This window comes from Micromys minutus (genome assembly GCF_963924665.1).
Source record: "Micromys minutus genome assembly, chromosome: 10".
NCBI classification, from domain to species: Eukaryota; Metazoa; Chordata; class Mammalia; order Rodentia; family Muridae; genus Micromys; species Micromys minutus.
Window position 1 is genome coordinate 21,326,042 of NC_137979.1, and position 26,221 is coordinate 21,352,262.

The window sequence follows — 26,221 nt, forward strand, 5'->3', positions numbered from 1 at the left end:
ACTCATAAATAAAAGAAATAAATCTCCCATTGAGAGACTTATGGCTCCAGATTCGTATGTAGCTGAAGATAGTAGTGTCTGGCATCAATGTGAGAAGAGGCCTTTGGTCCAGTGAGGGCATGTTTGTTTTCCCAGTGTAGGGGAATGCCAAGACACTGAGGTGGATTAGGTGATTAGGATGACAAGGATTGCACCTTCATGGAGACAAGTGGGGGGGGGAGGGGTGGGAGTGGGGTTGGGGAAGGGGACAACATTTCAAATGTAAATACAGAGTATCTAATAAAAAAGAAAAGAAAGAAATATTAACAACAACAACAACGCTCTATTGGGATTTTCCCCCACCCCCTCCCAAAAAAGAAAGTGTTGAGCATATAGCTCTTGGTATAGCATAGTATTAATTTCCAACACTGGAAACTGAAAAGGGCAGGGGAAAATGCAGGGGATGGGGAACTTTGTTTGCCACTGTCAAATATCAGGAAGTATACTCTAAAAATTAAAGTTAGGCCAGGTCTGGAGAGGTGACTGGAGATGGCTCAGAGGTTAAGACGGCACACCCATACTTGTCCAGCAGCCATGGTGCCTGTAATTCCAGCTCCAGGAGACCCAAACCTCTGTCCTCCTCTGACAGTGCACCCATGTACGCAAAGCCACAAGCACACAGACCCACACTCAGACACACACGCACATACATCGTTTAATTCTTTCTTTAAATAAAAACCGAAGTTAGGAGCTGGCACACACCTGCAATCCCCCGTATTCATGAGCAAAGCTCAGAGGATCAGGAGTTCCAGGCATTAAACTGGTCTCAGGATTTGCTTAGAGCAATAACGTGTACATATGCGTGCACAGCATCATGAGAGCCAAAACAAAATGGAACACTCAAGGCCTAGGAGGAAAAGTGTTAGTCATTATGATGCATACTTGCACTCGGGAGGCTGAAGAAGCAGGAGAAATGCCGGTAAGTTTCAAATCCAGAAGAAAAGAAAAAGAATCCTACAGTTCCTATTTTCTATATGTTGGAATTGGCTTCATCCGGTCAACGAATCTGTCTCAAAGCATTTTCAAATCTCCCTTCTTGAAGCACAGGTCTACAGTTTCTCCTGTGCTCCTTTCGTGTCTGTTGAACTGTGGCTGAGGATTCTGCCGCATCCGTGCCTAAAACCCACAGAGGCACTTAATAAACCTCAACACAGTGCGCATCAGCCTAATGGCGCTGAACGGGGAAGGGGATTGATGCTTGGCCGCTGGAGGGCAGAGGTCAAAATGAAAGTCTATGCTCACGGTGTGGAAAACCTGTATCACCAAATCAATCTTCCAATCGTTTCTCGGGGTTCTTCCAGAAAAAGACAAGCACACGCGGGCTCTGTGTTTGATATACATTTATATATATAATCACTCCCACTTTATTGTACTTTATCCTCTTACAGTAGATCTGACACAGGCATTAAATAGCTGCAGGAGACATCGGGAAGATGAAGGGGCAGGAAGACCTGGATACCCAAAGGGAAGAGAAGCAGATGCAGTGGGAGGAAAGTGGGAAGAATCCACTTGAGGGTGGGACATGGGGGCTGCAGTGAAGAGGAGGGAGGTTAGAAAGGATAAAGAGAAGCAGAGAGACCAGAGGAAAATGCTGCTGTGTGGAAGAGCAGGGGGCTCTTTCTAGGGACATTACTGTGGTTGTTTGTTTGTTTTTTAAAGGCAAAAGAGTTTGAAGGAGGCGGAGCCAAGAAATTCAGAGCTGAGCTGGGGGAGGCGTCTGAAATTTTCAGGCTGGCATGCAGAAAGGGAAGACCTTAGTGACCGGTTAGCAACTTGCAAGGAGTAGCCAGAGAGAGGATGGGGGTGGGTAGATCTGGGCTCAGGGAGTCCCCCCAGCCAGCTGACGTTTCCAAGGTGGCCACTGGGGATGGAGCCAAGACAGTGGCCCCTCCCCCAGAGCTCCCTGGGAAGGAGAACTTGAAAGATATTCTGGGAAGGCCAGTGGGGGAAGGGAGCCATCGGTTAAAAACAAAGTGGATATTCAGAGCAGGTCAAGCCCGCCTGAGTAGGAGCTGTTTGGATGACCGGAGGGACCAGGAAGAAGTTAAAAGTCTAGGCCTACAAGAGAATTTTCTAGAAGCATTAAAGACTTCTCTTCCAGCCCTCCTTTGGAGTCACAATTGGGGGAGAGGCAGGATGTACCAGGAAGGAGGGAAAAGGCCACAGAACCAACCTGTACTCAGCTACAAATGGCAGCTTTTCAGAAGGGATGGGGTAAGGGAGAGGAGAGGAGAGAACAGCTGGAGGAACCAGAAGTCAAAGCCACCAAGATACTGGCTATGGTGACAGAAGTGTGAAGAGATAAAAGAAAAGTGGCTAGAGCATTGTAAAGGGAGGAAAAACAATATTCACCCCTGGGAAGCAAATGGCTGAAACAGGGCAGGGCGGGGCATATGTGGGGGTAGAGGCCAGGGGTGGGGGGAACCATTTTCTCTAACTCTCAGGGGATAGGAGTAAAAACTGAAACAGGAGCTGTTAAGGGCATCTTCTTCATAAACTCAAACTAGAAAAACTCCAAAAGTGCAGAGGCCCTTGTGCATGCTAAGCAAGTCCTCTGTCGCTGAGTAACAACTCTAGCTCCTGAACTAGGAAACTCCTGACTCCTCTCTGTCTCTGGCTAAGCTAAGGTTGGAAGATGTTGGAAACTGTGTGGGCATCAGGCTAGGTAGAGAAGTTGAGGAAAGGGTGTGAGGCTCAGACAAGTCATAGCTCTGTTATAAAAAATACCTTTGGGGTGGGTGAGGGAGGGATCAGGCAGGGTCAAGGACATTCCAGAAGCATCCACAGGAAAGTGTGGGTGGGTGGGTAGGGGTGGGGAGCCTCAGGTTTTGTTGATTCGAAGTTTGAAGGCCACGCGGCCAGCAAATTTGTCCCGTTCATCATCTGTGGCAATGTTGGCAGCGTTAATTCGACATTCCACATTCACCTCCACGTTGGGGGTCACATTCAGAAACTTCACAGCCACCAAGGGCTGTGTATAGTTTACCTAGGCCAGAAGAAGAAAAAGCCTTAAGCCTCTGGTACCTTGGCCTCTTTCCCAAGAGCCCCATTTTGTGGTTCAGTAGCCTCAGTCAAGGATCTTCCCTGGCGGGACTTACATGGAACTTTTTGCCATAGTAGGGGAAGTACATCAGGTCAATGTTGCCATTGGCAGGGAACATGACAAAATGGCCAAGATTCTCAGCATCTTCATCTCTCTGTAGGGGGTGTGGGAGGTTAAGGGGAGAGGATGTTAGGAACAGCAGGCACCCGGAAGAGCTCACAAGACTTCCCCGGTACCTCCTTCATCCCAAATCATTCCTCTCAATTGTTTTCTTTGAGCTGTGCATCTGCATGGTAGCTGTGGTGTGTGTGTGTGTGTGTGTGTGTGTGTTTGTGTATGTGTGTGATATATGTGTGTGTGATATATGTGTGTGTGTGTGTTTGTTTGTGTGTATGGTGTGTTTGTGTGTATGTGTGTGTTTGTGTGTGTGTATGTGTGTATGTGTGTGTGTATGTGTGTATGTGTGTTTGTGTGTGTTCATGCACACATGTTCATATTATCATGTCTCCAGTAAGGGGTGGCCTATCTACCCTCAGACTAGATCTTCTAAGGGTTCTGACAACACAGTGGGAGCTTTCTACTCCACCATCAACCCCAAGTTCTTACCCCATCCTTGGGAATCGGTTTCTGGAGCAGAGCCAAGAAAGAACAGATAAACAGTCAAGGCTCAGCAGGAAGGAGGGGGCAGTTTGGGAGGGGTTCTAGAGAAGACAGAGTCGGGTACAGGGTTCCGAGGACAACTAGTCGTAGCAAACGGTGCTAACTGACCAGCAGCTGGCAGACTTCTACAGGGAACTGGGGAACAAGGCATGATCAACGGAGATGTAAAAGAAGGTTGACAGGGAAGGAACCAGAGGCCAGGGCTTTGGTGAAAGAGGGGATGGGTCTGTCTCCAGGAGAGCAGACTCTGTATCCAAGAGAGAAGCAATAGAGCTAAGAGCCTCTTAGAGTTAAAACTGCACAGGAGCCCACTCTTACCCCCTTGTCCCTATAGTGTTGGGGCCTCTGAAAGCACAAAAAGATAGGGAGATATGGGTGAAGCACTCAGAAACCAGGAAGTATAACCAGGTGGGCAGGTAGGAAGGGCCCACACACTCACCTTCCCAACACACGTGACATTCATGCTCTGGTTTGCCCCTGCATAGAAGTTGATGACCTAGGGAAAGGAGAGAGAGTGGATTCAGAAGAAATTGCCACATCTTGGTGTCCGGCCTTTCAGCTCCGGGGCTTAGCTTCCAATAGCCCCACCTCTTAGAAACAAACTACCAAAAATCTCTTTAATGCCCATTAACCCCAATGAAAGGACACATTAGTTAACAGATGGTGGCTCCAGCTCCCTCCTCCATCCTCCCCAGAGACCAATGTCATGGGTACCCGGTTCATTTTGATGAAGACACAGGGCTGCCCGGTGCTGTAACCATAGTGGGTAGGGTCCCCAATGCCAGAGCAATTGCCCAGCTGGGTCCGGTTGAACTGGCAGGCACGTTTTGGATAGTTCAGAACCCCATTATCGGGCTGCTCATAATATCGCCCCGGACGGCAGACATCATTCTTTTGAGCCTGGATGGTGTCGTTGTAAGCTAGGAGATGGGAGGGAGACAGAGAAGGTCAGAGGCCTGCTATTTCATTTCTAGGGTCCTGGATTCCTTCCTTCCCCCAAGGTCCTGGACTAGCCGCACACTCACGTTCCAAGAACTTGTTGAGCTTCTGAACATGCTGATCCCAGCTTTCAGTGTCACTAATGTTGACGATGACATCAAGGTTCTCAGTCTTGGGTCGAATCATCAAGCCTAGAGCCAACATGAGTGAAGACTGGGTGTCACATATAAGATGGAGGGAACACAGCGAGGGAAGAAGACAGACATGAAGAACACCAGGGTCAAGTGGGGGCAAATATCTGAAACTGCCTTCCTGGGAGGGCAGTCTCCTGAGGCATCTGCCGCTCCTCCAGATCACATGACTCCCAGCTGCAGGGCATGGGAAGGGGGTCCCCATCAAACTCCTGGGAAGAACTGTAAGTTCCTTGTGAGGGCTTGAAGACGGAATAGTTAAGAGTGACTGAAGGGGGAAATTCTCTCACCTGGTGTGGCCAGTCGATCCTGGTACTTGGGGGTATGGTCAGAGACAGTCTGCAGCATTACCCACATGGTGAGGGTGAACATGGCCGTGAGGAAGCCATAGAAGACGAGGTAGAAGAGGAGGATGAAGGCTAGGGTGGAGGAACTGGAGTCAGCAGCTTCTCCATCTCACCCAGCCCACCAACCCCACTCATCCTCTTCCCTCTCAGGCTGTGAACTGGGATAGGCCTAGGAGCAACAGGATATCTTTGGGCCTTCCCCTGGGAGCTAAAGGAAACAAGCTGGAAACAGGCAGACCCAGCTCCAGCTCTGACTCCCAGACTCCTCCTGGGGCACAGTGAAGTCCGACCTTTTTGGAGGCCACAAGAGACCTAAACTGTAGTTGTTGTGACAACTCCCAAGAATAGGTCACTGTCATTCTGTGTCTAATACATTTCCAACTTCTCAACGGTGTATGGTCCTGAAAAGGCGTAACATCTGTTCCTGCTGTGTTGGAAGCTTAAAGCTACCTTAGCACAAGGATCCGTAACCTGGTACTGGATACCATTCTCAGCCAAATTCTTACCACCTCAGACCTACGCTCCCAGGGCTCAAGTAGCAAGATCTATCTGTCTGTCTGTCTGTCTCTTTCTCACCCTGAGGAAACAGCTCCCAAAATGAAAGGCTAACGGCCCAGTCACCCCACCTTTAACTCACACAAGATCTTGGCCAGAGTCAAGGAGAAGACAGAATCTCCTGGAAGCCTTCCCTGGACATCATCTCTCATGACTCCTCTCCTAGGTCTTGTGTGAGGAGCACAAGCTGTTCCAATCTCCCTGATCTATATCAGTCTAAGACACCTAAGAGGAAGACTTCCTCTGTGAAGTCTTCTGAGTATCCCAAGCATTCATTCATTGATCCTTTATATCCCACAGGGTCTTTGGTTCCTTAAGGACAAGGACTGCATTGACCTCCTTTCATGGTCCCCTAAGCCTCAGGTGGGTGGTCTAATGAAGACTGTGTCCAATCTATATGAGTATATTGTAAATTATGTCACACACTTGCGCGTCAATTCTCCATCTTGCCACTGTCTTTTGCAAGAATGTCATTCTCACCTCACCAGGTGCCCCTCAGCAGCCCCTGACTTCATAAAAGTCCTTGCACACCCATGAGGTAAGGGTAGAGAGTTCCTCCAAGGCATCTGAGCCCCTTGTAAACACCCTGCCTGAGGATGTACCCATCTCAGCCCAGTGACCATTTCTCCCTCAACCTCTGACATCTGAAATCATCAAGCCTGGAAAAGTATCATCCCCCTACCCACAAGGCAGCCACAGAAGGCTCCAAACGCCCAATGGTGGAATTTAGACAAACAACTTCCGCTGTTAAGAACGCCCCCCCCAAGACCCCCCTGTCAGATCCGCCTCCTCATGAATGTTCCCAGGGTCCAAGGGGGTGGGTGAGAGCTAAAAATAGACGAGGTTGGCTAGCTAGTTGAAAGCCAGAGGGAGAGTTAGGGCACTCTTCGGGGAGAGGGATGATGACCGTGTGCAGCCGCAGGGCCTGAGCCGGAGCGGGAGCGCCGTGGCACGGACACGCGCGCAGAGCCCGCGACCCCCCGCCCGAGGGGGCTCCGCGGGGGGCGGGCAGGCGGCAGTGACCTACTTTCTCCGCCTCCGCAGCGGCCAGTCAGAGAGATTAGACCGCTGAATCGGGCCCCTCCCGATCTAAAGCCCGACAGTGGGGGCTGGACGCCAGGGACCCGGCAGGGGAGCTGGGGCGACGCCCGCGGGACCCTGCGCCCCAAAGGCGTCGCCGAGCGGTCGGCTACCACCTTTCCCGCGCCAGCCCCGCGTACCCCAGCTGGTCCCGGTGCGCCCCATGAACTGGTGCGTCCGCGGGTTCCACACGAACTCCTTCCACTCCTCAACCACCTGCCCGCAGCTCTTCTTCTCTTTCTGGATGACCATCTTGGAGACACGGAGCGAGTCCCGGCGCGCTGCTGGGGTCTGCGGAGAAGCCGGGGCGTCGCGCGCTGAAGCCCTCCACGCACCGAATGCGCGCGGGAGCGAGGCGAGGGAGACTCCAATCAGATATGCAGCTGCTGCAAATTCCGGGGTGCACAGCCACGCGCTGTGGTCTGCTGGCAGTGCGGTGGAGGTGCGCCGAGGCTAGGCCCCCCGACTGCGATAGAAAGAGGAGCTGTCAAAACAGGGAAAGATAACCAGGAGAAGGGATGCCAAGGCACCTTCACCTCACACACCGCCTAAAAGCAAAACAAAAAGGGGTGCAAAACCAGATGGCTCCAAAATTCGAGCGAAACGCAGAAAAAGCGGGGTGCAAAGAAGCAGGGAAAGATGGGGGAGGGAGCCGCCCCGAAATCCGAGATGCAAAGAGGCTATGGAACGCGGCAGGTGGCCGATTAAGGCTCCTCCGACAAACGGCGACAGCCACACCACAGTTGGCCCAGCCAGTGGGAGCTGGGGCGGGGACGAGCAGTTGGGGGGCGGAACAGGCAAGGATAGGGGCCCCCCAATCGGAGGCTCCGCTCCTCAGCAGTGCGGGGAGCGCGGTCCCTGCGCACAGTCTTTATACTCAGTGACTCTGAGGGTGTCCGCCCCCTTCCCACCCACCCATCCAGGAACCCCGCCCTCTCGTTGCTCGCCCAGTAGACCTCATGCATATGCAAATGAGGAGAGGAATTGGACCCGCCCCCCTGGTGCGTCTTTTGGTCCTAGAGGGCTCTTCTTTACCCTAGACCCCAGGTACAGAACTGAAACAAGGTGGGAAAAGAAGACAGAGGGTGAGTCTGGGTAAAACTGAAGAAAAAAAATCACTCCCTGAGAGACTCAAACCGAAAGACAAGCTGATGCGTACTCAAACACGAGGGGCTCAGGGACAGGGAATTTAAAAAGAGACTAAGATACAGTTACTTCGAAAGCCTCCAGAACAGGGGACAGAATGTGAGAGGAATAAAGAAAAGCGCCAGACACCAAGAAGAAAGAGCCTAGAAACTAGAACACAGAGAGGGATAGAAGCCTCCACAGGACGCTCTTCTCCGTTCCATTGGCTCCTTTATCTAACCTACCTGTTCTTCATGACCAGGGTTCCTGCCATCTTTCCAGAATTTCCCTGCATCCCTGACCCCATTCTACAGCCAGGTCTGCATGTATCCTGTCTCCCAGCCTTCCGCCCATGTTTGTTGGAGCTCCTAGAACTGGTGCTTCAGCTCTGAGGAAGCCATGTTAAATCCCATTAGACTGAAGTTGCAGCCCAGTATCTTCAAAAGAACAGAGGCCATTATCTTTACTTCTTTCTGTGGCAGGAACACCATGGCCCGTACTTCTAGGAGTTGGTTCTCTTCTTTCTTGTGGATTCTGTACCCAGGACTGGCCTTGAAGAGATGCTCCTGCCTCTGCCTCCCAAATTCTCGATTTATAAAAATATGCCACTGTGACCTTTTATTATATTACTCTTGGTGGTAATAGTACTGTGGTTTGTTTGTTTTTTTTTTTTTTTTTTTTTTTTTTTTTTTTTTTGAAACAGGGTCTAATCTATCCCAGGCTGGTCTGAATTACCCAAGGATGATTCAAACTCCTGATTCTCCTGCTTCGATTCTTGAATACTGGGATTACAGGTGTGTACCATCACATCCAGCTCCAGGGTTGCCTTCCTCTGCTGGAATAGTGCATGACTATGTCTGATTGTGATTCCAATTTTACACCAAGTATCATGGACGTAATTCTAGCATTTAAACAGTGAAAGACATCATTAAATTCAGTGAATGTACCAAGCATGGTGACCATATCAGGATTCAGATACTTGAGAGCCTGGGGTAAAAGGATTGATTGGGGTTAGGAGTTCAAAGTCAGTCAGGACTGCATAACTAGACCCTAACTCAGAAAAAGAAGAGGAGGAAGAGAAAGAGGAGGAGAAGAAGGAAAGAAGAGGAAGAAAGAAGAGCCAGATATGTTCATACATCCTGGTGACCCAAACTGAAGGTGTGAGGACAGTGCTTGAAGCCAGCCTGGGATAATAGAGAAATCTTGTCGAAAAAATAAAGCCAGTGCTTTATGCCTGTGTGTGTGTGTGTGTGTCTGTCTGTCTGTCTGTGTGTTAAAGCCACAGGAAGCAAGGCTAGTTAGGAGACATTACAGCATGTAAGTATTCTAAGTAAGAGAGGCGACTGACTTGAACAAGGATTTCAAGGTGGAAGCCAGAGGTATGATGAGAATAGTTAAAGACCTAGCTCAGGAGTGGGACGAATAAACAATGGGGTAAGGCAGAGTAAAGGGATCAAGGCTGGCACTGAGCTTTCCCCTTGAGCACATGGATTCCAAACTTACTTCTATGCTTCGAAATTACACTGCAAACTGCCCCTCCCCCACCCCAGTGCTGAGGACCAAAACCCAGGGCCCTAAATAGAATGAATTGGCGAATATTCTACCACTGAACTATCTCCCCCACCCTAGACTCCATGCTCTTTGAGAGTAGGCCTTTATCTTAACAAGATAATGTTGCTGGTTGCTGAATTCAGCTTAAATATGAAAGGGCTTTTTCTGCAAGAAACACCAGGGAAGCAGCTTGATCCAGTGGAAGGAGAGGAACACTAAAATAGACATACACACACTTACGCACACTCACACACACTTACACACATGCATACTCACACATGTGCACACACAATATAAATACAGCCTACAGTGGGTAGCCTTCAGTTTCTCTTCTCAGTCTTTACCCTGGGCACCAGGCTGCCTTTCTTAGAATAGAGAGGGTGAATGCCTTCTGGGCACTAGAGATAGGTCACCGAGTAGGGCGCCTGTAGCTCTCTTTCTTCTGTCTTCTGTACATAAGGAGAGGGGATGGAGGGAGGGAGGAGTTCCAATGCCTGACCCTACTTGAAGGAGACAGGCTGAGAAAGGGGAGGTCCAGGAGAGCTTGTGGTGGACCTGGGGGCAACCCTTAAGGCTGGGGCCACGGTTCCTCGGTATGATGCTTTTCTCTTTGTACAGAGCCATGGGTTCAAATCCCAAGCAAGAAGAGAAAAAAAAAAAAAAAAAACTTCTCTTGGAACCTGCCTCCATCCAGGATCTCCATAAAAGAAGGAGTTAAGATGGCTGCCCCCTCCTCACTGTCCCAGAAGCAGAGATGATCCACAGTCAAAAGGTCTATGTTCCCTCATATCCTCCTAATTCCAGGATTTAACCTTTACTACCAATATTTACTCTCCTACCTTGTGTGTGTGTGTGTGTGTGTGTGTGTGTAAGTCGTGTAAGTCAGAATACAACTTATGGCAATCAGTTCTTTCCACACTTTTTTATGTAAACCCAAGGAATGCTCAGCCAGCCGTGCTTGGTAGCAGCTTGGTCCCTGCTGCAGAATCCAGCCCAGAGTTCAGGATTTAGATGAATGAGTTAAACATGGTGGAACTTTGCAAAGACAAAGGCTGGGAAAGCTCAGTTTTTGCAAGCCGAAAGGACTGCTTACTGGTAGACCGTTTGCCTTGCATGTGCCAGGTACTAAGACTGTTCCTTATCACTGAAAGAAAGAATCCTGAGGCTGGATATTGGCGGTGTTTGTGCAACATGTTCTTTATGCTACTTAAGTGACACTTGACAGTGGTTAGGACGGTGATTTCTACGCTGCTCGTATTTTATCACAACTAAAACAAAACAAAACAGATAAAACAGAAACTTTCTGCACTGACCAGATGGAGCTGAGACTCACACCGTGCCTTTCATCACCTGACCCACAGAGCCTCCCAAGCCTAACTTCCTTCCATCTCTGTCTCCCCAAAGCTCAACCCCATGATCTCCCCTCCAACAGAACTCACATCTTGAGCACTTTTCATATGCCAAGTACTGTAGCAGATGTTTTTACCTAAATGATTTTATCACATTGTTAGAGCACAGAATCAAGTGAATGCCTGTGAGTTCAATACCAGCCTAGTCTATCTAGTGAGTTCTGGAACAGCCAGAGCTACAGAATTAAACCCAGTCTAAAAAAAATGGCGACAGTTACAGTCATTTGTCCAACATTACACATTTAATAGCTCATCCCTTTGGTATACCTTGATGAAATTAATATCTACGTTCCCTGATGTCCCGTAGATATCACTGGTTTGTGGGTTTTTGTTTTTCTTCCTTTTTTCCTTCCTTTATTATTTACTTTGGTTTGTCAAGACAGGGTTTCTCTGTGTAGCCCTGGCCGTCCTGGAACTTGATTTGTAAACCAGGCTGGCCTTGAACTCAGAGATCTGCCTGCCTCAGCCTCCTGAGTGCTGAGATTAAAGTTGTGTGTCACCAGGACCAGAACTTGTTTTTGTTCTTGTTTTCCCTTTAGCTCTCCCTATAAGGGTTTGGGGTATTTGAGTACTCTCTCAGCATACCCATGGTCCTAGATAAAAAGGAGGTATGGAGGTGATCTATATAGTGAATTCAAGCCAGTGAGAACTATATGTAAAACCCTGCCTGGAGGGAGAGAGAAGAGAAACATAAAGAAAGTATACTGCAGCCTATAAATGTAATTCAGTCCCTAGAGCATCTGCCTGGGAGTCACAGCGCTCTGGCACTGCTTAAATCTGCCACAGTGGTGCACACTTGGAGTCCCAGTGCTCAAAGCATGGAGGCAGGAGCATCAAGCATTCACGGGTCATCTTCAGCTACAGAGCTGAAGTCGGCTTGGGCAGCATGAAACACTGTCTCAAAAAAAAAAAAAAAATGTTGTGGTTTTTGTTTGTTTTAAATAGCATTTTACATGTATCTCTCTCAACTCTCAGGGGCTACAGAGACATTATCAGGTCTTCTCATCCTTAGAATTTCTGTGGATGGCCTAACACAGTGCTTGGCATCCTGTCAACAGCTAATAAATGTTAGCTGAAAGAGAGGAGGGGAGAGGGAGAGAGAACAAAGGGTGGAAGGAGGGAGAGAGAGGCAGTGGATAGGGTGGTAGGGTGGAATCAGTGGGGTAGGCCAGGCCTTGAGGACTTCAGGGTGTGCTGCCAAATCTGGAAACTTTTCTTTTGGGATGGGGGGTTGGGTAGTGGAGAAGACAAGAGAAGTTGATGCCCTTGGTGGGGGCTTGGCAAAGTCTGTGTCAAAGCAAAGTCAGTCTTAATGAAAGAGTGTGGACAGCTTTGGACTGCGGTCAGGAATCCTGGAATCTAGGGCAGGCTGCAGGAGAAAGGTTGAGGGCAGAGTGTCCTGGAAAGCACAGGGTAGCAGCAGAGGAGGAAAAGTAGCCCCTAAGACAGTCTGAGCACACAAAGTCAGGAACTTACCAACCACCCAGAACACGGCCACCATGATGGATACCCACAGGTATGCATCACTCCCTACTGACTGAGACCTCCTGGGTGACTTCTTATTGTTCAAGTCTCCGGCAGGGGCATTACCTCACTGACCACCTGACTGATGACCCTCCCACTACAGCCTTTCCTTCCTGCCTGGACTCTAGTCTGGACTTTCACTCCCTTTATAGTTACCGTTTGAAATGTGCATTTTAGGGGAGTTGTTTTGTTTGGTTGGTTGTTTTGAGACAGGTCTCACTATGTGGCTCTGGCTGGCTTGGAACTCACTATGTAGACCAGGCTGGCCTTGAACTCAGGGGAATCCTCCTGCCTCTGCCTCCCAAGTAGGGGGATGAAAGGAGAGCGCACCACACCCAGCCTGATTTTTAAAATTTGTATACAGATGTTTGGCCTGCAGGGCAATGCACCAAGTGTGTACAGTGCCCATAGAGGCCAAGAGGGGGTGCTGGATCCCTTGGAACTGGAGTCATAGACAGTTGTGAGCCACCATGTAGGTGCTGGGAACTGAATCTCAATCCTCTGGGGGGAAAAAAAAGCAAATGCTCTTAACCTCTGAGCCATCTCTCCAGCCCCCTTGTTTGATTTTTTTTTTTTTTTTTTTTTTTTTTTTTTTTTTGAGGTAGGGCTCAAATACTCCAGGTTAGCCTTTCATTTATATAGCTAAAGATGACCCTTGAAGTCCTTGCTTCTTCTGAACCCCCCTCCAAAACCCCAAGTGCTGGGATTACAGACTGAGCTACCAACCTAAGTATTATTTTGGCTTGTTTTGAGTTTTTAGGCAGGGTCTCTGTAATCCAGTCTGTCCTTGCCTTAACCCTCTTGCTGAAGCCTCCCAAAAACTGAGCTCTGAGGCATGAGCCACCTACCATTGGCTGGTATAATTTCTTTCCTATATGGGTTAACCGTTCCCTTCCCAACATACTGTGAGAGCCACAGCACACTCCAGCAAGGACTGTGAGCGTGTCCATGTCACCGGAGTGGCCTCAGTGTCCAGAAACCAGAACCGTGGAGCGTTCGGACTCCCTAGGCATGCTGATGGTCCCTCTGCAAACACTACAGGAACAAAGTCGAGGAAACAAGGCCGGGTGTGGGCTCTGTGCCTCCCACTGCAGGGGCTTTACTAAGACCTTCTCAGTCTGGAATCTGGCTGATCTCTGTGGAAGAGAACAGTAGGTCCAGGGAGTGAGATCTCGTGGCTTTGGGATACTGGGGATGAAGCTGAGGATGTGGCTTGGTAGTTGGTTGAGTGCTTGCCTACTATGCATGAAACCCTGGGTTTCTCTCTAGTACCCCACAAAACTAACTTGTTAACCCACACCATAATTACAGCATTAATAAGTAGAGGCAGAAGGAGTTGGGTGGGGATGGTGTCCAAGGTGTCCCTTGACTATATATCAAGTTTGAAGCCAGTCTGGAACACCTGAGATCCTTTCTCAAAAAGCAGTGGGGGAGACGGGGGGGGGGGAGCATGACTTAGATCCCAGCACTCTGGAAGCAGGTGGACTTCTGTTTTACACATCAATCTGAATAGCCATGGGGATGGGATGGGAGGTGGGACAGATGACAGAACAAAAATAATAAGTTAAAAATAAACCTATTCTTCTCACTAAGAAGAAAGAGGAAAGAAAGTGGAGGCTGGACCCTTGGGATTCTCGCTGGGACTGGTTTACAAGTTCTTGAGTAAGGAAGGGCAGAGTGGTTGGTTCACTCACCCCTGTGGCAGTCAGGGGAATTTCTGTGGCTTCATGTGAGATCAACGTGGTCTACATAGCAAGTTCCAAGCCAGCAAAGGCTACATAGTGAGACTGAGAGAAGGGACCCAGGACTGGAGCCTGAGGAGTCCGTGACAGATAGGGCACAGTGACTCTGAAAAGAGCCGAAATCTGGAGCCTGAGGCTTGGGCATTAAGGTTCCCTAGGAGAGTGAGGACCACCACATTGGGGTTTGAGTTTTAATGGGCTCTCCGGCTGCAGATGTCCTTGTGGTGATAGGGTGGTAGTGTAGCATGCACACATTCTGATTCCATCTCCAGCACCACAAACGAACAAACAAAGGTGGCAGGTCTCTTCCAGAACAGGCAGACCTTCCTGGAGAGAATAACTATGAACTTCCGGAAGTCCTTCTCCACCTACACGCGCCACGCCCACTTTATGCAATATTGCTTGTCCACCCCGGGTTTCCTGCTGCTAGACAAGCGTTCTACCGTGGGAGCAACTGTCCAAATCCTTTCCTAAACTCTTCTGGTGGCAGAAATTTTTCTGAATCTGCCTTTTTTCTATTTGGAACTAGTACAAGCTTTTTTTTGTTTGTTTGTTTAATGAAAAACAAACAAACAAACAAACATGTCTGGGACAGCAACAAAGATCAAACTAGGAGAGTTGCAGTTTTGACCCCAGTCCCTCTCTTTTCTCTCCTGTTTTGACCCAGCTGGGGACTGAACCCAGGGCCTCCCACAGGCGAGCAACGCCTCTCCTAGCTCTTTCTTACTCCCTCCCGGTCTTTCCCAGAACTCCTGCCCCATCTCTGTGTGACACTCTTCTGCCCCCTGCTGCCCCTTCCCTGGACAGCAGTAGCCATGCCAAAGTCGAGAATAACCCCAGACAACAAATTTCTATTACACTGATTTGAAAGATGGGAAGCTGAATTCTCAGTGTATGGCTGTTGGAGAAGAGGGCAGGCTCCCAGCTTCCAGAAAGTGGTTGTGTGTGTGTGTGTGTGTGTGTGTCCGTGGTTCTTGTTCCTGGGGCTCAGCCTAAGACTCCACATCCTCAGGAAAACGCTCTTTGCCTTCCTGACGATGTCATAGCCTTGTTGTCACTGTGCACTTTTGCAACATATACACCTTGCGGTTGTCCTTCTATTTGTTGCAAACCCGCCTCTCCTATGGGTCTGTGAGCATCCGAAGGGAACATGGTCGTTTCCTCGGTACATCTCACTACTTCCCTCACTGCCTGGCCCTCTGCCAGAGCACAATAAATATTTGTTGAATAAAGGAGTCAGTTGCATCCAAAGTTATTTTTTATTTTTAAAGATAGGGTTTCATATAGCCCAGGCTGGCCTCAAATTTGTTATGTAGCCAAGGATAACCTTGAGGTCCTGATTCTCCCAACTTCACCTCTCCTGGGTTTAAAGATGTGCACCACCATGCCTGCCTGTCAAAGGGGGTTAGTGGGCGGTGTGGGTATCATTGCCAGGGTTCTGAGGGCAGCTGTGAGCTCAGATGTCCTGGCTTCTGCTCAGGGTCTGGTCTATGTCCAGTCTCCGTCCTTGTACCCAAAGGCCACTCAGGCAAAAGGAAGCAGAAGAGTCTTCTCCTAGAGGAGAACGATGGTGCAGAGCATCTGTTTACACCATGCTGACTCCCCTGTCCCCTCTTTCTACCCCAGTTTAATTTCTAGTTGTATAACCATAGGCCTCTGGCTGGAGAGATGGCTCGGCACTGACTGCTCTTCCAGAGGTCCTGAGTTCAATTCCCAGCAACCACATGATGGCTCACAACCATCTGTAATGGGACCTGATGCCCTCTTCTTGTGTGTCTGAAGACAGCCACAGCGTATTCACATACATAAAATAAATTAATAAAAATATTAATAAAACCATAGGCCTTATGAATGATAGGTTTGCACTCTGTGCTTGAGCAACACCCCACAAATTATCCCTCTCTTTCCTCCCAGCAGTTTCCTTCCCCTCAGAACGTGTTTTCTCTCCTTCAGCTAACATACTTGTACAGAATTCTCTTACCTGGTAAAGCCCCCAGGGAGAGAAGGCCCTGAGGGTGAGACCAGAGTCTCCAGAGGGAGGCAAGTCTCAAAAGAGAAGTAGAAAGGACCTCCATCTTTGGTCCTTGGCTCAAGGACACTTTGAATACATCAAGCTTCAGCTGAAGAGGGAGTCCCGGGGCCAAGAGTAAAAGTAGTTTAGGTTCTGCTTCTGAAGACAGAACCACCTTCTGCAGTGGGTGGGGGGCAGATACAGGCATTGAGACAGGAAAGAATGAGCTACAGCTCACACTCCCAGTAGTCCCTCTAGCTTCTTTAATCCAGCCCCTGATCTATACTCCTATGCAGCTTCCTAGTTTGACCTTTTATGAAACAACTTCCAGTCCCAATTAAACATGCATTCTAGGTAAAATCTGTTTGCATTCTGTGGACAACTATAAGATATGTCCCAGGCTGTGCACGCTGATCTGAATGCCCCCTTAAGCCTTTCTACTATCAAAAGCCCCCCTTGCCTCATTTTCCTGGCATCCATGAAATCTAGCCAGCATCCCACCCTGTCCCTTTACTTGGTCTTGGAGGTGAAGGGTAAGCCAAGAAGAATTTGTTCCTGTCCCAAGAGCAAGAAGTCGTCCTGAGCCATCCATCAGCTTAAATCCAGGGAAAAGGACCAGGGGTCCTTGTGAGGTTGGGGAATGTCTAGGGAGAAAAAAAGATCCTCCTCAGGCCTTAAGATTTGGGTTTTATGGAAAGATGGGCATGCTGTTAATGAGGGACAGCAGAAGGCAGAGCTGGCCATGGAGGAGAAAGAAACTTTTAAAAGTCTACCTTGGAGACTGAATTCTGCATGGGTCCCTGGAGGGAAGAACAGTCCGGGTTGCAGGTCCATATCACAGTTTCCAAGGCTAGCTCGGGCAGAAGCTGAGAGTTGGGCCTGGTGGCCCAGCCAGATATCTCGGCGTATACATCCATCCAGGGCAGGAACAAGCTAAACGTGGGTGGGAGTGGAAGGGAGGGAAATTATTAGAAAGTGGAATTAGGGCATCTGAACCCCAAACTGTAGCAAATTTCCTTAGAAATGCAAGTGTCTAGCTTTTCCGCATGTAGCTTTTGCTTGACTTCCCTCTCCCTAAAACCTGAACTTAGATCTCCATAGCTTAGCCCTGGGATAGAGTTACCGAAGTTTGGAAGTGGGGAGGAGGAGCCCCCCTAGTGCAATCCTCATGCTGGGCTGGGGATGGTCAGCCAGGGATGCAGAGACTTGTCTCAGGCATTGCATCTCTTTTCCATCCACCCACAGCAGCAGCGAATCCCCATTCATCTTCAGCTCCACCTACAGGAGGTGGTGAGGAGCAGAATGAGACAGGGGCAGCTGAAAGAAGACGCTCTTGAAGATGCACGCATGGCTTTCTCAGACTGTCACTTACATACTAATACAGTCTTGGGATTCCCATCTGATGAAACAGGGACGAGAATAGCTATTTCACTGGGATTGTGTGCCACTGAGACAGAGGACCATGCTCCTGTTCTTCCGCACATCACACCAAGGTGACCCCTCCCGTGGAAGCAGAGTTCTCTTACCGTATGCCATCTCCCATCATTCACCCGAGGGCCAAAGCCTACTGTAAGCTGAGCCCAGGGATTGTGCAGCTGGATTTCAAGTTGGCCCTCTCGCAGTCCCAACATGAACCAATCATCTTCAGTGTTGGTGTCCCCATAAAAAATAACTCCCTCTGGATCCCAGGTTCGAAACTCAAAGGAGAAATAGGGTCTGGGAGGACACAGAAGGGAAAACTCTATTTGGGGTGTGTGGGGTTTCAGGGCTGGGGGAAGAGGAACTCGGGGAGAAAACATATAGGAAAAGGGAGAGGGCAGATGGGGTGGCAAGGGGAAGTTTGCACCTGGATAGGGTCTCTGTGTCCCAGGGCTCGCCCCTGGTGGGTGGGAGGCCTTGTCAGCAGTAGCAATAACAAAAGCATTTGCCAACGCAAGGAAGGCACGGAGTCTCTCTTCTCCATAGTTAGCAGCCGTCCACCCAGTGGCTCAGACCATCTGAGAAGAACCAGTGGGAGTAGGTAGCCTCAAACATGGGTGGTGGAGGGTTAAAGGTTGCTCCGGGGGAGGAAGGGAGGCAGGAGATAGGGACACAGACCCTGACCTTGCAGACCCTCTGAAAGCAAATGAAGTGAAGGACAGAGTCCCTCCACTTCTGTCCCCTACAGCCAAGAGATCTATGGAGAACATCTCTTCTCCTTTACTAGTATCTCCTGTGGCTTCTCCAAGCCTTCCACCCACAAGGGGAGGCTGCCTAGGTACACTTGAGTTCTCCCTGTTTAACTGGCATCCTCTGTCAAGGCTAACGCTTGGAATCCAGGTATCTTGCTGACTGACCTAGGGAGACACACTTCACCTCTGTGCCTCTGTGACCTTGTCTGTTAAAGGAGGAACATAATCCTTCTTCTATGGGGCTGCTGGGAATGAGGCCTGAAACAGTGCAGGCAGAATGCCCGGGACCCGATATGAATGCCTCCCTTAGTTTTCCCAGACCTTTTTGAGGTTGCTCTCTCACAAGAGTTGACTCTCTGTATTTAATGGATACTAAGAAGAAATCCACCTATAACCCAAGCACTGGGAAGATTGGGAAAGTAAAATGATGAGTTCAAAGCTAATCTGGACCACACAGAAAGACTATTCTAAAAGGTGGTGGGAGTGTGGATGGCTCAGCGGGTAAAAGTACCTGCTGCCAAGCCTGATGACCTGAGCTCATTCCCGGATGTGCCCATGCGCCAAACAAGTGGGTTTTTAAAAGGAAAGAGAGAATAATGAAGAAAGCAACAAATGTTTCTAGCTGGACATAGTTGTTTGTTGGTTTAATCCCATCTCTTGGGAAGCAGAGGTAGGTGGATCTCTCTGAGTCAGCCTGGTTCACATGGCAAGTTCCAGGCTAGAAATAATAATTTTTTAAAAAATTATGTGTATATGTCTATGGGATTAGGCTGCAGGTGCCAGAGGAGGTCAGAAGGGAGGCTGGATCCTCTGGTGAACTGGAGTTACAGGGGTTTTTGTCTGTGAGCCTCTTGATCTGGGTGCTCAGAACCAAACTGACAGTCACTCTCCTTTCCTCTCCACACTTGTGAGGCAGAGGCAGATAGAGCTCTGTGTGTTAGAGGCCAGTCCTAGGTAGGCATTTTTAGGCCAATCAAGACCATATAGCCCTGTCTCAAAAAAAAGAAAGAAAAAAAAGTGGGGTCTGTGAAGATGGCAAAGGGCACAGGCTGCTCTTCTAGAGGACTTGGGGTTCGATTCACATCACTCCTATGATTATAACCAACTATAACTCTAGTTCCAAGGAATCTAGCACCCTTTTTGGGCCTCTGTAGGTACCAGGCATAGAAGTGGTTCACAGATATACATGCAGACAAACACTGGTGCCCATAAAATAAAATCTAAAGCTTTATAATTATATATTAAAAAGAAAGTTTATGGGCTGGAGAGATGACTCAGCATTTAAGAGCACTGACTGCTCTTCCAGAGGTCCTGAGTTCAATTCCCAGCACATGGTGGCTCACAACCATCTGTAATGGGATCTGATGCCCTCCTCTGGTGTGTCTGAAGACAGCTATGGTGTGATCATTTAAGTAAAATAAATAAATTTAGGAAAGAAAAAGAAAGTTTATGCAGGCATAGCGGCACAGGCCTTTAATCCCAGCACTCAGGAGGCCAAGGCAGGTGAATCTCTGTAGATTTATGTCAAGTCAATACATGATTGGACAGGGAGAGGAGGTGGGGAAAAGGAGAGGAAACAGAAGAGAAGGAGTCAGGGAGTGAAAATGGAAGAGGAGGAGTTAAGGAGGGGAGAAGGAGGAGAAAGAGCTAGAACAGGAAGCCTGGAAAAACGGCAAGTGATAAGGGATCTCCTAGGAGGGGAATAGAGAATGTAGTGGCAAATCTGCCCAAAACAGACACTCAGCTTGTTTTCCTAATTACTGAGCTGTGTTTTCATTGAATGGGTTTATTTGGGTTAAAGAGGATATTGCAACAGATGTCTATGAATTTGAGGGCAACCTGGTCTACCTAGTGAGTTTTAGATACATAGTAAGACCCTATCCCCTGACACCCCCCCCCCCAAAAAAAAGTTATAAGAAGAATCAGGTTGTTTGGAAGAGCAATGATTGCTTTCTTTTAACCATTGAGCCATTTGTCCAGACTAGAAAATATACACATTGAAAAAAAAAAAAAAAAAAAAAAAAAAGGCATGAGGCTAAAGAAATGGCTCAGTGGTTAAGAGCACTGGCTGCTCTTCCAGAGGACCCAGGTTCAAATCTCAGCAACCACATGGCAGTTCACAACTGTGTGTAACTCCCCTCCCTAGGGATCTAACATCCACACACAAGCAGACATGCAGACAGAATGCCAATGCATAAAAAAATAAATTAAATAAAAGGCAGTTGGGGAGATGATTCAGAGAGAAAACTCAGTGGTTAAGAGGTCCTAGGTTTGTTCCCCAGAACCCACATAGTAACTCACAACCATTCATAAGCACAGTTCTAGGGAATGGATTTCCTCCACTTCTTTTCTATTTATTTTTAAGATTCATGTATTTATTTTATTGACCAAGCCCACTCAGTCAGTTAACGGGGTTCTCCAGCTTTGGAGCAAGGATTAAAAAGAGATGATTAGACGAAACTGCAGCATGACCCTCAGCCAGTTCTGAGGCTGAAGGGCGGGTTCAATTCTTCCAGTCTGCTTTTATACCATTTTAATTACATGCACGTAATAATAAGGTCAGCTCTAGGTTAAGGGGACAAGCAAGACAATGAACACAACCAGTCAGGGAACAAGCAGGGCCACAAACAAAATCCCATTCCCACAGTTTCTAAGGTCTCCTAAAGATGACTGTATTATCTGAGCCTACTTCCCCGTCCTAGCCCAATGTCAAATTCCTGCCTGGAGTAGCCCTACTTCCTTGTCCTGGCCCAATGTCAAACTCTTGCCAAGACACCCCAAAAGCTCTCCACATTTTATGTGAGTACACTGTAGCTGTCTTCAGATAGACCAGAGAGGGTCATCTAATCCCATTATAGATGGTTGTGAGCCACCATGTGGTTGCTGGGACTTGAACTCAGGACCTTTGGAAGAGCAGTCAGTGCTCTTAACCGCTGAGCCATCTCTCCAGCCCAAGCCAAACACTCAATACCCATACACATAAAGACAAACAAAAACCAGATGTATGGGGCCAGGGAATGTAATCAAAGCTACTGAAGCTACTGAGGCTCAGGCCCAGAGTTCAAGACTTGGCTGGCTGGGGAAATGGCTCAAGGGTTAAAGAGCTTGCTGTACAAACATGAAGCCGAGAGTTTGGATTGCCCACCACCCACAATACGCACCTGTGAGGAAGTGGCCTAGCGCTGGGGAAGATGGAGTGACAGAGTTACAGAGGCCAGTCAGCCTAGCAGGATTGGTGAGTTCCAGGTTCAGTGAAAGGATTCTCTCTCAGAGAGCAACTGAAAAAGACACTCACTAAAAATAAAGGCTAAGTGGATGTGGTGGCTCACACCTACCACCCCAACACTTTGGAGGTGGAGGGTTTGAGGTGAATGGACCTGGTAGCACAATTTTTTTTGTAGTCCCAGTTACTAGTGGAGAACCAGGGGTACTGAGCCCAGAACATCAAAGGTTTGAGGCTAAGTCAGATATGGTGATGTACATAATCCCACCACTTGGGAGGTAGAGGCAGGAAAATCAGGAGTTCTAGGTCATCCTTGGCTACACAGCAAATTTGAACCTAACCTGGGCTACATATCCAAGAAATCTTTCACTCCCTGAAGACCCTATCAGAAATAAAGGGGAAAAGAAGAATAGGGGACCTGTTGTTAAATACACTGTAGCTGTCTTCAGACACACCAGAAGAGGGCATCTGATCTCAATACAGATGGTTGTGAGCCACCATGTGGTTGCTGGGATTTGAACTCAGGACCTCTGGAAGAACAGTCTTAGTCACCGAACCATCTCTCCAGCACCTACAGGGACTTGTTACAGGACCTAATGTGGAAACGCTAAAACACAACCATTCCTCCGAGGACAACATTAAGAGCCACAGGACAGCTTTAGGAAGCAAGTGTAGGGTTTTTTCAGCAGGTTCAGAGTTACTGGATTTAATGCCCAGAATCAAAGGAGGAGGGAGGGAGGAAAACCTGCCAGAGGCAGAGCACAAGGCTTCCACTACCAAAGACTGGCACAGGAAACAGCTGAGGGTCCTGGGCTCCCTCAGGGTCTCGGATGCAGACGGCCAAGAGTGAAAACTAAAGCAGCTAACAGAGCATACTTTAACTAAAACAGCGTAGGAGAGGCTTTTAAGCCTGGGTATGTACGACACATGCTGAAAGAGGAAGCTTAAGTAGTCCGGGCGCCGAGCCCAGTCACGGGACCAAGGCAGGACAGGGGTGGGGTGGGGAAATGGTCGTAACCAGCAAGCTGATTGGCTGGAGGGAGGCCCGGAGGGGCACAGAATTTAAGGCCTTTTCTGGCAGAAGGGACCACCAGGGTGGCTAATCTTCCGGGCAGAGACCGGTGGGTGCCAGAATCCTGTCTGGGAGCGACTAGCATTTCTTCTGTCCCTTGCTCCCAGCCCTTTGAGACCCGAGCTGTAGGCCGTTTCCGCGGTTCTACGGACGTGGGAGTTGTCTTTGATCTTTGATTTTTGACAGTGAGGCTCGGGATGGCTTCCACGCGAATCCGAGAGGCCAGGGAGAGCGATTGTGGAGACATTATGAGGATGATCCGGGTGAAGACTGAGGGGGTGGGGGTGCGGTTGGAAAACAGTGCCGGGGGGCACCGGGAGCAGCTTCGCTGGAGTGGGGGAGTGGGAAATGACTGTATACCTTTGGACCCTGTTCTCAGCATTAGGGCCTTTCTGCTTTAATGTTGGCTTGGTACCCCCGTTATAGGAACTAGCGGAGTTCGAGAAACTGTCCCATCAGGTGAAGATCAGTGAAGAAGGTGGGTGGGGCTGTGCACCTGGGTCCTGATTGAGACTTGAGACTGGGTGGGGGTGAGGATGGGGGTGGGGAAGGGTGGGAGGGCGGGTGTGTGTTTGTGTGTTTGTGTGTGTGTGTGTGTGTGTGTGTGTGTGTGTGGCAGTGGAAGGATGGATTCCTAGGATAGTAACTACTGGACTGGGCTTTAATCCAGGTTCCCGTCCTTCTCTGCCCCCCTCTGCCTTTTTTGTCATACCTCCAATCTCTAGTCCTGAGAGCAGATGGCTTTGGAGAGAACCCTTTCTTTCACTGTTTAGTGGCAGAGACTATTCCAACACCTGGGGAGCCACAAGGTAAGAAAGCCTTCGGGCATCCTCCTTGTCTTTCTTCCCAGAATCTTACCCTTCTCTCTCATTTTCAGGGTCCCTTGTGGTGGGCTATGGGCTTTACTACTTCATCTACAGCACATGGACGGGACGAAACATTTATCTGGAAGACATCTATGTGATGCCGAAATATCGGGGTACCGGCTGGGGCTAAGGGTGGGCAGGCAGAGTGCCCACAGACCCATTCCCTTCTTTCTCCCAATCTCAGCCTATGGTTTCCTTTGATACTCTTTCAACTCAAATAATAGTCCCTCCTGTCCCTTTCTCTACTATAGGTCAAGGGATTGGTACCAAAATAATCAAAATGGTGGCTGAGGTGAGCAAAAGGGTGGGGCTTACAAACTAGTTACCTTCCCCAAACAAAAGCCAGCCAGTCAGCTAAACAGTCAAACAAACAAACAAAACAGGGGAGTGCAAAGGTTGTATGAAGGCTTGAGAAAGAGTCTTTTTGTTGTTTGTTGTTGAGACAGGATTTCTCTGTGTACTCCTGACTGTCCTGACTGCTCTGTAGACTAGGCTGGCCTTGAACTCAGAGGTCGGTCTGCTTCTGCAGGAATTAAAAGTGTGTCGCTACCATTGCCCAACCACTCTCTTCTGAGCCCTGGGCAGTAAGTATACATCTTCTCCCACAGGTTGCCCTGCGTGAGGGGTGCTCCCAATTCCGCCTGGCAGTTCTGGATTGGAACAAGAAGGCTGTGAACTTGTACAAGTTTTTAGGGGCTCAAGATCTGACCGAATCGGAAGGTTGGCTCTCCTTCCTGTTTGAACGAGAGGCAATGAGGGAATTGGCAGGATGCTGACTTAGCCCCTCTCTCTCCTGCCTCTTCTTTGGAATCACCATTTCAAGTTTTCCTAAGACCATATCCAGGGCACTGACCCAGACAGACACTCACCCAGAGGCCTCCCTGGGTGGAAGCAAGGGGGAGAAGCCTTGTTAGGAACCACAAATAAAATACTTCTTTTGCCCTGATGGGGAGAGGATATGCTGCAGCCATTTTGAAACCCTTCTGTTTGAATATTGCTCTGATGAGGGCTGGGACAGCCCAAGAGGCAGGGGCACTGATGGGTCCCAAGGACTCTGAGCACTGTAGTCTTGGCTCTAGCCTGTTAGAAAAAAGAAACAAGAGTGTATAGGCAATAGTATATAAAGCTTGTCAGTCATCTTTGGAATCCAAAGATACTTTAGGACTGATGTGCTAAAGGTCACAGACCCTGTCAGCATTTCAAGGGACACTGGGAAGGAGCAATTGCCTCTTCTTAACTAATCAACCTCTAACAGGTAGGTAAGGTGGCGTGGTACTGGGGAGCTGGTGGGGGTATGAAAATTTTAAGTTCAGGGGTTTGGGGACCCACCAGAAAAAGTGAAGCCTGTTTCATTAAAAAAAAAAAAAAAAAAAACAAAGTTAATCTTATTACTAAGTTGACATTGCCTACATTAAAATAAATTTAAACAAAACGAGAACAAATCTTTAAAACACTGTAAACAATAAACAGGTTGTTTTTTTTCTTTTCTTTTTTTGTAAAAGAATTATTTATTTTATGTATGTGATTACTCTGCTGCTGTCTTCAAACACACCAGAAGAGGGAATCCCTTTACAGATGGTTGTGAGCCACCATGTGGTTGCTAGAAATGGAACTCAGGACCTGCTCTTAACCACTGAGCCATCTTTCCAGCCCCCACTTTCTACCTTCTTTTTAGACAGGGTCTACACTGTGGAGCTCTGGCTGGTCTGAAACTCACTGTATAGACGATCAAAGTGGTCTAGAACCCGCAGAGTTCCTACTTCTGCTTTGAAAGTGTGGGATTCAAAGTGTGTGCCACCACCACCTCTGTCCTCTTTTGTCTTGCTTTGAACTGGTCTCAGGCCCAGACTGGCCTCCAACTCCCCATGTAGCCAAGAACGACCTGGGAATTCAGATCCTCTGCTGGAGTGCCGGCTGAGATGCCGGTGTTCCCACTGTACCATTTCATGGAGGTATTAGGGAGGGAACACAGAGCTCATGCCTGCAAGGAGGGCATGCTACCTACCAACAAAGCTATGTCCCCAGCCCTCGTTTTGTTTCCTTTTAAAAATTTTTTCTAAATTTTAAAAAGTAATTTATTTTCCCTTTATGCACATTGGTATTTTGCCTACATGTATGTCTGTGTGAGGGGGTCAAACCTTGGAGGTATAGATGGTTGTGAGCTGCCGTGTGGGTGCTGGGAATGGAACAACAGGTGCTCTTAACTGCTGAGCCATCTCTCCAGCCTTTCTTTTTAATTTTTTCCATTCATTTATTTGTGTGTGGAGACACAAGGGTGTTATGGCTTATTTTAGTGGTGCACGGGCACTGCAGGCTCATGGTGCATAGACTTAAACACAAACAAAACACCCATACATATAATAAAGGATACATTTAACATTAACAACTCATCTGCCTGATAATCCCAGATAATCCGAAGGGTGAGGCAGATTTGAGAATTCTTAAAGATTTGGGAAAACCCTGTCTCGAAATAAAATTAAAAAGATTTTTAAAGTCAGGTATGGGGCTGGAGAGATGGCTCAGGGGTTGAGAGCACTGACTGTTCTTCAGAGGATCTGAGTTTAATTCCCAGCAACCATCTGTAATGGGGAATCTAATGTCCTCTTCTGGTGTGTCTGAAGACAGCTATAGTGTACTAACATAAATAAAATAAATCTTTAAAAAAAAAAAAGC

The 26,221-nt window shown here is 48.4% G+C and overlaps 3 protein-coding genes across 5 annotated transcripts; 1 reads left to right on the forward strand and 2 right to left on the reverse strand.

Annotated features, from left to right (window-relative positions):
- Positions 1-2,677: 2,677 nt before the first annotated feature.
- Positions 2,678-7,787, reverse strand: ATP1B2 (ATPase Na+/K+ transporting subunit beta 2). Its single transcript, XM_080923579.1, has 7 exons — positions 6,995-7,787; positions 5,163-5,291; positions 4,768-4,872; positions 4,457-4,662; positions 4,182-4,238; positions 3,138-3,236; positions 2,678-3,025 (listed from the first exon to the last, which is right to left on the reverse strand). The coding sequence occupies exons 1-7, from the start codon at positions 7,104-7,106 to the stop codon at positions 2,861-2,863; spliced, it is 873 nt and encodes a 290-aa protein (XP_080779705.1). The 5' UTR covers positions 7,107-7,787; the 3' UTR covers positions 2,678-2,860.
- Positions 7,788-15,610: 7,823 nt separating this feature from the next.
- Positions 15,611-18,179, reverse strand: SHBG (sex hormone binding globulin; the record flags this gene model as incomplete). Its single annotated transcript, XM_080922265.1, is given in 10 exon segments — positions 15,611-15,661; positions 15,665-15,759; positions 16,187-16,394; positions 16,731-16,822; positions 16,825-16,860; positions 16,990-17,149; positions 17,340-17,341; positions 17,344-17,494; positions 17,743-18,062; positions 18,065-18,179. Coding segments are annotated over 10 exon segments (1,230 nt in total).
- Positions 18,180-22,592: 4,413 nt separating this feature from the next.
- Positions 22,593-24,505, forward strand: SAT2 (spermidine/spermine N1-acetyltransferase family member 2). Of its 3 annotated transcripts, XM_080923466.1 has the most exons (7): positions 22,593-22,731; positions 22,869-22,945; positions 23,109-23,160; positions 23,408-23,491; positions 23,560-23,661; positions 23,800-23,840; positions 24,157-24,505. In XM_080923466.1, exons 2-7 carry the CDS (start codon positions 22,880-22,882, stop codon positions 24,322-24,324), a joined length of 513 nt encoding a protein of 170 aa, XP_080779592.1. In that variant the 5' UTR covers positions 22,593-22,731; positions 22,869-22,879; the 3' UTR covers positions 24,325-24,505. The 3 variants fall into 3 exon arrangements, with proteins under 3 accessions (XP_080779592.1, XP_080779594.1, XP_080779593.1); XM_080923468.1 differs by lacking the exon at positions 23,408-23,491; XM_080923467.1 differs by lacking the exon at positions 22,593-22,731 and having other exon boundaries at positions 22,744-22,945.
- The last annotated feature ends 1,716 nt before the right edge of the window (positions 24,506-26,221 follow it).

Bases quoted from the DNA above. Each gene is read 5' to 3' on its own strand.
- ATP1B2 (XM_080923579.1), bottom strand. From the start codon at position 7,106: ATGGTCATCCAGAAAGAGAAGAAGAGCTGCGGGCAGGTGGTTGAGGAG. The intron at 5,292-6,994 runs GTACGCGGGGCT...CCTCCACCCTAG, and splicing joins GCGCACCGGGACCAGCTGGG to CCTTCATCCTCCTCTTCTAC. The intron at 4,873-5,162 runs GTGAGAGAATTT...TGTTGGCTCTAG, and splicing joins GGATCGACTGGCCACACCAG to GCTTGATGATTCGACCCAAG.
- SAT2 (XM_080923466.1), top strand. From the start codon at position 22,880: ATGGCTTCCACGCGAATCCGAGAGGCCAGGGAGAGCGATTGTGGAGAC. The intron at 23,161-23,407 runs GTGGGTGGGGCT...TCCAATCTCTAG, and splicing joins GGTGAAGATCAGTGAAGAAG to TCCTGAGAGCAGATGGCTTT. The intron at 23,492-23,559 runs GTAAGAAAGCCT...TCTCATTTTCAG, and splicing joins AACACCTGGGGAGCCACAAG to GGTCCCTTGTGGTGGGCTAT.